Raw genomic sequence first — 8,713 nt, 5'->3', positions numbered from 1 at the left:
ACCCTGTGTCTCCCAGCTGGCTCCCAGCGACCCTGTGTCTCCCAGCTGGCTCCCAGCGACCCTGTGTATCCCAGCTGGCGCCCAGCGACCCTGTGTCTCCCAGCTGGCTCCCAGCGACCCTGTGTCTCCCAGCTGGCGCCCAGCGACCCTGTGTCTCCCAGCTGGCTCCCAGCGACCCTAAGTCTCCCAGCTGGCGCCCAGCGTCCCTGTGTCTCCCAGCTGGCTCCCAGCGTCCCTGTGTCTCCCAGCTGGCTCCCAGCGACCCTGTGTCTCCCAGCTGGCTCCCAGCGACCCTGTGTCTCCCAGCTGGCGCCCAGCGACCCTGTGTCTCCCAGCTGGCTCCCAGCGACCCTGTGTCTCCCAGCTGGCTCCCAGCGACCCTGTGTCTCCCAGCTGGCTCCCAGCGACCCTGTGTCTCCCAGCTGGCTCCCAGCTGGCTCCCAGCGACCCTGTGTCTACCAGCTGGCGCCCAGCGACCCTGTGTCTCCCAGCTGGCTCCCAGCGACCCTGTGTCTCCCAGCTGGCTCCCAGCGACCCTATGTCTCCCAGCTGGCTCCCAGCGACCCTGTGTCTCCCAGCTGGCTCCCAGCTGGCTCCAGCGACCCTGTGTCTCCCAACTGGCTCCCAGCTGGCTCCCAGCGACCCTGTGTCTCCAGCTGGCTCCCAGCGACCCTGTGTCTCCCAGCTGGCTCCCAGCGACCCTGTGTCTCCCAGCTGGCTCCCAGCGACCCTGTGTCTCCCAGCTGGCTCCCAGCGACCCTGTGTCTCCCAGCTGGCTCCCAGCGACCCTGTGTCTCCCAGCTGGCTCCCAGCGACCCTGTGTCTCCCAGCTGGCTCCCAGCGACCCTGTGCCTCCCAGCTGTCTCCCAACGACCCTGTGTCTCCCAGCTGGCCCCCAGCGACCCTGTGTCTCCCAGCTGGCGCCCAGCACAGGTCTGTCCACCAAGTAGTGATGGTAGTGTGTGGGGTGTTGTTGTGGTCCACCAAGTAGTGATGGTAGTGTGTGGGGGTGTTGTTGTGGTCCACCAAGTAGTGATGGTAGTGTGGGGGGGTGTTGTTGTGGTCCACCAAGTAGTGATGGTAGTGTGGGGGGTGTTGTTGTGGTCCACCAAGTAGTGATGGTAGTGTGGGGGGTGTTGTTGTGGTCCACCAAGTAGTGATGGTAGTGTGGGGGGTGTTGTTGTGGTCCACCAAGTAGTGATGGTAGTGTGGGGGGGGTGTTGTTGTGGTCCACCAAGTAGTGATGGTAGTGTGTGGTGGTGTTGTTGTGGTCCACCAAGTAGTGATGGTAGTGTGTGGTGGTGTTGTGGTCCACCAAGTAGTGATGGTAGTGTGTGTGGGTGTTGTTGTGGACCACCAAGTAGTGATGGTAGTGTGGGGGGGTGTTGTTGTGGTCCACCAAGTAGTGATGGTAGTGTGTGTGGGGTGTTGTTGTGGTCCACCAAGTAGTGATGGTAGTGTGTGGGGGTGTTGTTGTGGTCCACCAAGTAGTGATGGTAGTGTGGGGGTGTTGTTGTGGTCCACCAAGTAGTGATGGTAGTGTGTGTGGGTGTTGTTGTGGTCCACCAAGTAGTGATGGTAGTGTGGGGGGGTGTTGTTGTGGTCCACCAAGTAGTGATGGTAGTGTGGGGGTGTTGTTGTGGTCCACCAAGTAGTGATGGTTGTGTGTGTGGGTGTTGTTGTGGTCCACCAAGTAGTGATGGTAGTGTGTGGGGGTGTTGTTGTGGTCCACCAAGTAGTGACGGTAGTGTGTGGGTGTTGTTGTGGTCCACCAAGTAGTGATGGTAGTGTGTGGGGGTGTTGTTGTGGTCCACCAAGTAGTGATGGTAGTGTGGGGGGGTGTTGTTGTGGTCCACCAAGTAGTGATGGTAGTGTGTGGGTGTTGTTGTGGTCCACCAAGTAGTGATGGTAGTGTGGGGGTGTTGTTGTGGTCCACCAAGTAGTGATGGTAGTGTGTGTGGGTGTTGTTGTGGTCCACCAAGTAGTGATGGTAGTGTGTGTGGGTGTTGTTGTGGTCCACCAAGTAGTGATGGTAGTGTGTGGGTGTTGTTGTGGTCCACCAAGTAGTGATGGTAGTGTGTGTGGGTGTTGTTGTGGTCCACCAAGTAGTGATGGTAGTGTGTGGGTGTTGTTGTGGTCCACAAAGTAGTGATGGTAGTGTGTGGGGGTGTTGTTGTGGTCCACCAAGTAGTGATGGTAGTGTGGGGGTGTTGTTGTGGTCCACCAAGTAGTGATGGTAGTGTGTGGGTGTTGTTGTGGTCCACAAAGTAGTGATGGTAGTGTGTGGGGGTGTTGTTGTGGTCCACCAAGTAGTGATGGTAGTGTGGGGGTGTTGTTGTGGTCCACCAAGTAGTGATGGTAGTGTGTGTGGGTGTTGTTGTGGTCCACCAAGTAGTGATGGTAGTGTGGGGTGTTGTTGTGGTCCACCAAGTAGTGATGGTAGTGTGTGTGGGTGTTGTTGTGGTCCACCAAGTAGTGATGGTAGTGTGTGGGTGTTGTTGTGGTCCACCAAGTAGTGATGGTAGTGTGTGGTGTTGTTGTGGTCCACCATGTAGTGATGGTAGTGTGTGTGGGTGTTGTTGTGGTCCACCAAGTAGTGATGGTAGTGTGTGTGGGTGTTGTTGTGGTCCACCAAGTAGTGATGGTAGTGTGGGGGTGTTGTTGTGGTCCACCAAGTAGTGATGGTAGTGTGTGTGGGTGTTGTTGTGGTCCACCAAGTAGTGATGGTAGTGTGTGGGTGTTGTTGTGGTCCACCAAGTAGTGATGGTAGTGTGGGGGGGTGGTGTTGTGGTCCACCAAGTAGTGATGGTAGTGTGGGGGGTGTTGTTGTGGTCCACCAAGTAGTGATGGTAGTGTGTGGGGGTGTTGTTGTGGTCCACCAAGTAGTGATGGTAGTGTGGGGGTGTTGTTGTGGTCCACCAAGTAGTGATGGTAGTGTGTGGGGGTGTTGTTGTGGTCCACCAAGTAGTGATGGTAGTGTGGGGGTGTTGTTGTGGTCCACCAAGTAGTGACGGTAGTGTGGGGGTGTTGTTGTGGTCCACCAAGTAGTGATGGTAGTGTGGGGGGGTGTTGTTGTGGTCCACCAAGTAGTGATGGTAGTGTGGGGGGGTGTTGTTGTGGTCCACCAAGTAGTGATGGTAGTGTGTGGGGGTGTTGTTGTGGTCCACCAAGTAGTGATGGTAGTGTGGAGGGTGTTGTGGTCCATCAAGTAGTGATGGTAGTGTGTGGGGGTGTTGTTGTGGTCCACCAAGTAGTGATGGTAGTGTGGGGGTGTTGTTGTGGTCCACCAAGTAGTGATGGTAGTGTGTGGGGGTGTTGTTGTGGTCCACCAAGTAGTGATGGTAGTGTGGGGGTGTTGTTGTGGTCCACCAAGTAGTGACGGTAGTGTGGGGGTGTTGTTGTGGTCCACCAAGTAGTGACGGTAGTGTGTGGGTGTTGTTGTGGTCCACCAAGTAGTGATGGTAGTGTGTGGGTGTTGTTGTGGACCACCAAGTAGTGATGGTAGTGTGTGGGTGTGTTGTTGTGGTCCACCAAGTAGTGATGGTAGTGTGGAGGGTGTTGTGGTCCATCAAGTAGTGATGGTAGTGTGTGGGGGTGTTGTTGTGGTCCACCAAGTAGTGATGGTAGTGTGGGGGTGTTGTTGTGGTCCACCAAGTAGTGATGGTAGTGTGTGGGTGTTGTTGTGGTCCACCAAGTAGTGATGGTAGTGTGTGGGTGTTGTTGTGGTCCACCAAGTAGTGATGGTAGTGTGTGGGTGTTGTTGTGGACCACCAAGTAGTGATGGTAGTGTGTGGGTGTGTTGTTGTGGTCCACCAAGTAGTGATGGTAGTGTGTGGGGGTGTTGTTGTGGTCCACCAAGTAGTCATGGTAGTGTGTGGGTGTTGTTGTGGTCCACCAAGTAGTGATGGTAGTGTGTGGGTGTTGTTGTGGTCCACCAAGTAGTGATGGTAGTGTGTGTGGGTGTTGTTGTGGTCCACCAAGTAGTGATGGTAGTGTGTGGGGGTGTTGTTGTGGTCCACCAAGTAGTGATGGTAGTGTGTACTCACCTAATTGTACTCACCTAATTGTGCTTGCGGGGGTTGAGCTTTGGCTCTTTGGTCCCGCCTCTCAACTGTCAATCAACTGGTGTACAGATTCCTGAGCCTACTGGGCTCTATCATATCTACATTTGAAAGTGTGTATGGAGTCAGCCTCCACCACATCACTTCCTAGTGCATTCCATTTATTAACTACTCTGACACTGAAAAAAATTCTTTCTAACGTCTCTGTGGCTCATCTGGGTACTAGGTTTCCACCTGTGTCCCCTTGTTCGTGTCCCACCCGTGCTGAAGAGTTTGTCTTTGTCCACCCTGTCAATTCCCCTGAGAATTTTGTAGGTGGTTATCATGTCTCCCCTTACTCTTCTGTTTTCCAGGGATGTGAGGTTCAGCTCCTTTAGCCTTTCCTCGTAGCTCAATCCTCTCAGTTCCGGGACGAGCCTGGTGGCATACCGCTGAATCTTCTCTAACTTTGTCTTGTGTTTAACTAGGTATGGACTCCAGGCTGGAGCTGCATACTCCAGGATTGGTCTTACATAAGTGGTATACAGGGTTCTGAAAGATTCCTTACACAAGTTTCTGAAGGCAGTCCTTATGTTGGTCAGTCTAGCATATGCCGCTGATGATATTCTTTTGATGTGGGCCTCTGGGGGACAGGTTCGGTGTGATATCAACCCCCAGATCCTTCTCTCTATTTGATTCTTGCAGGATTTCCCCTCCCAGATGATACCTTGTGTTCAGCCTCCTGCTCCCTTCGCCTAATTTCATCACCTTACACTTTCCAGAGTTGAACTTCAGCAGCCATTTTCTAGACCATTCCTCCAGTCTATCCAGGTCATCCTGTAGTCTCTGTCTATCTTCATCCGTCTTGATTCTTCTCATAATTTTTGCATCATCAGCAAACATTGAGAGGAATGAGTCTATACCCTCTGGAAGATCGTTCACATATATTAGAAACAGGATGGGTCCAAGTACGGAGCCCTGTGGGACTCCGCTGGTGACATCTCGCCACTCTGATGTCTTCCCCCTCACCGTTACTCGCTGTTTCCTGTTGCTTAAGTACTCCCTTATCCACTGGAGCACCTTCCCTTTTACTCCTGCCTGTTGCTCCAACTTTTTTAACAGCCTTTTATGGGGTACTGTGTCAAAGGCTTTTTGGCAATCCAGGAAAATGCAGTCGGCCCACCCTTCTCTTTCCTGCCTAATTTTCGTTGCCTGGTCATAAAATTCTATTAAACCTGTGAGGCACGATTTACCATCTCTGAACCCATGTTGGTGGTGCGTTACAAAGTTATTTCCCTCCAGATGCTCTACGAGCCTTTTCCTCACGATCTTCTCCAGCACCTTGCATGGTATACAAGTTAAGGAAACTGGCCTGTAATTCAGTGCCTCTTGCCTGTCACCCTTTTTGTATATTGGGACCACGTTAGCTGTCTTCCAACTTTCTGGTAAGTCTCCTGTTTCCAGTGACCTGTTATACACCATAGAGAGTGGCACACTTAGTGCTTCTGCACCTTCCTTTAGTATCCATGGTGAGATTCTATCAGGCCCAACAGCCTTTGTCACATCTAGCTCCAGCAGACACCTTTTGTGTGTGGTGTTGTTGTGGTCCACCAAGTAGTGATGGTAGTGTGTGTGGGTGTTGTTGTGGTCCACCAAGTAGTGATGGTAGTGTGTGGGTGTTGTTGTGGTCCACCAAGTAGTGATGGTAGTGTGTGTGGGTGTTGTTGTGGTCCACCAAGTAGTGATGGTAGTGTGTGTGGGTGTTGTTGTGGTCCACCAAGTAGTGATGGTAGTGTGTGGGTGTTGTTGTGGTCCACCAAGTAGTGATGGTAGTGTGTGTGGGTGTTGTTGTGGTCCACCAAGTAGTGATGGTAGTGTGTGGGTGTTGTTGTGGTCCACCAAGTAGTGATGGTAGTGTGTGTGGTGTTGTTGTGGTCCACCAAGTAGTGATGGTAGTGTGTGTGGGTGTTGTTGTGGTCCACCAAGTAGTGATGGTAGTGTGTGGGTGTTGTGGTCCACCAAGTAGTGATGGTAGTGTGTGGGGGTGTTGTTGTGGTCCACCAAGTAGTGATGGTAGTGTGTGGGGGTGTTGTTGTGGTCCACCAAGTAGTGATGGTAGTGTGTGGGTGTTGTTGTGGTCCACCAAGTAGTGATGGTAGTGTGTGGGTGTTGTTGTGGTCCACCAGGTAGTGATGGTAGTGTGTGTGGGTGTTGTTGTGGTCCACCAAGTAGTGATGGTAGTGTGTGGGGGTGTTGTTGTGGTCCACCAAGTAGTGATGGTAGTGTGTGGGTGTTGTTGTGGTCCACCAAGTAGTGATGGTAGTGTGTGGGTGTTGTTGTGGTCCACCAAGTAGTGATGGTAGTGTGTGTGGTGTTGTTGTGGTCCACCAAGTAGTGATGGTAGTGTGTGTGGGTGTTGTTGTGGTCCACCAAGTAGTGATGGTAGTGTGTGGGTGTTGTGGTCCACCAAGTAGTGATGGTAGTGTGGGGGGGTGTTGTTGTGGTCCACCAAGTAGTGATGGTAGTGTGTGGTGTTGTTGTGGTCCACCAAGTAGTGATGGTAGTGTGTGGGGGTGTTGTTGTGGTCCACCAAGTAGTGATGGTAGTGTGTGTGGGTGTTGTTGTGGTCCACCAAGTAGTGATGGTAGTGTGTGGGGGTGTTGTTGTGGTCCACCAAGTAGTGATGGTAGTGTGGGGGGGTGTTGTTGTGGTCCACCAAGTAGTGATGGTAGTGTGTGGGGGTGTTGTTGTGGTCCACCAAGTAGTGATGGTAGTGTGTGGGTGTTGTTGTGGTCCACAAAGTAGTGATGGTAGTGTGTGGGGGTGTTGTTGTGGTCCACAAAGTAGTGATGGTAGTGTGTGTCGAGCATTGGTCCTCTCAGAGGGAAGGTGATGATAGCCTGGTAGATAGTCGTGGTCTTCAGTGCTACAAAATCCCAACAACAAATGGTCCCCATTCATAAACTCAATAAAGTAATCTGAAGATATTCCCAATTTTGTTTCAACAGACCTATAACTACGTGAACTTGTTATTTCTACTCTTAATTACTTGAACTAGTTTTAACTACTTGAACTAGTTATAACAACTTCAATATCTTTAAGGATTCACAAATCTTTCGACATTAATGTTAACATAAAAAAAACTAGTTTTAGCCTGAAACCGCTGAATGGTGGTTTCAGGCCAAATGTAGCAAGAATTGGAGGTCCATGGTGTATGTACGTTCAGGCCCTGAAGGCTCCTTCTCCAAAAAGATATGAGTTTTGGGCAGTATACAAATGTTTATATTTGGTTACCTGTTTTTTGTTTTTTCTTTTGCCAGTCTGCTGTCGAGGTTCAGAGAGACAGTGAGAAGAAAACGAAAAATGTTTGCTTGATAATTGTGGTGAATGGGAGGGAGTGGAAGAGTGACTGGCGAGAGACTCCAGTCTCTCCATGACAGTACTCCAGTCAGGCCATGTCCTCCAGTCAGGCCATGTACTCCAGTTAGGCCATGTCCTCCAGTCATGCCATGTACTCCAGTCATGCCATGTAGTCCAGTCATGCCATGTCCTCCAGTCATGCCATGTACTCCAGTCATGCCATGTACTCCAGTCAGGCCATATCCTCCAGTCAGGCCATGTACTCCAGTCAGGCCATGTACTGCAGTCAGGCCATGTACTGCAGTCAGGCCATGTACTCCAGTCAGGCCATGTCCTCCAGTCAGACCATGTCCTCCAGTCAGGCCATGTACTCCAGTCAAGCCATGTACTCCAGTCAGGCCATGTCCTCCAGTCAGACCATGCCCTCCAGTCAGGCCATGTCCTCCAGTCAGGCCATGTCCTCCAGTCAGGCCATGTCCTCCAGTCAGGCCATGTCCTCCAGTCAGGCCATGTCCTCCAGTCAGGCCATGTCCTCCAGTCAGGCCATGTCCTCCAGTCAGACCATGTCCTCCAGTCAGGCCATGTCCTCCAGTCAGGCCATGTCCTCCAGTCAGACCATGTCCTCCAGTCAGGCCTCGTCCTCCAGTCAGACCATGTCCTCCAGTCAGACCATGTCCTCCAGTCTGGCCATGTCCTCCAGTCTGGCCATGTCCTCCAGTCAGACCATGTCCTCCAGTCAGGCCTCGTCCTCCAGTCAGGCCATGTCCTCCAGTCAGGCCATGTCCTCCAGTCAGACCATGTACTCCAGTCAGACCATGTACTCCAGTCAGACCATGTACTCCAGGTAGGCGAGGTACTCCAGTCAGGCCATGTCCTCCAGTCAGGCCATGTACTCCAGGTAGGCGAGGTACTCCAGTCAGGCCATGTCCTCCAGTCAGACCATGTACTCCAGTCAGGCCATGTACACCAGTCAGGCGAGGTACTCCAGTCAGGCGAGGTACGCCAGTCAGGCGAGGTACGCCAGTCAGGCGAGGTACGCCAGTCAGGCGAGGTACTCCAGTCAGGCCATATACTCCAGTCAGGCGAGGTACTCCAGTCAAGGAGGTACGCCAGTCAGGCGAGGTACTCCAGTCAAGGAGGTACGCCAGTCAGGCAAGGTACTCCAGTCAGGCGAGGTACTCTGTACCAAACTATCGTCCAGTTAGTAAAGTTACACCCCCGTAACACCTGCGTCAGATAATGTACGCTCTATAGACCACCTCCTGGTTCACTACTAACGTTCACTGGCTCCTGGTCACCGTCTTCTCACCCAT

General features: G+C 52.3%; 1 protein-coding gene across 1 annotated transcript; it reads left to right on the top strand.

Moving 5' to 3' along the window:
• The first annotated feature begins 7,585 nt into the window (after positions 1 to 7,585).
• LOC123771776 (uncharacterized) lies at positions 7,586 to 8,248 on the top strand. The gene has a single exon (XM_045764506.2). The coding sequence runs from the start codon at positions 7,586 to 7,588 to the stop codon at positions 8,246 to 8,248; it is 663 nt and encodes a 220-aa protein (XP_045620462.2).
• Positions 8,249 to 8,713: the final 465 nt, after the last annotated feature.

The sequence above is a fragment of the Procambarus clarkii genome, chromosome 75 (genome assembly GCF_040958095.1).
Source record: "Procambarus clarkii isolate CNS0578487 chromosome 75, FALCON_Pclarkii_2.0, whole genome shotgun sequence".
Lineage (NCBI taxonomy): Eukaryota > Metazoa > Arthropoda > Malacostraca > Decapoda > Cambaridae > Procambarus > Procambarus clarkii.
This window is presented reverse-complemented; position numbering and strand designations above follow the sequence as displayed.

Excerpts from the sequence above, each read along its gene's own strand:
- LOC123771776 (XM_045764506.2), top strand. The coding sequence starts at position 7,586 with ATGTCCTCCAGTCATGCCATGTACTCCAGTCATGCCATGTACTCCAGT.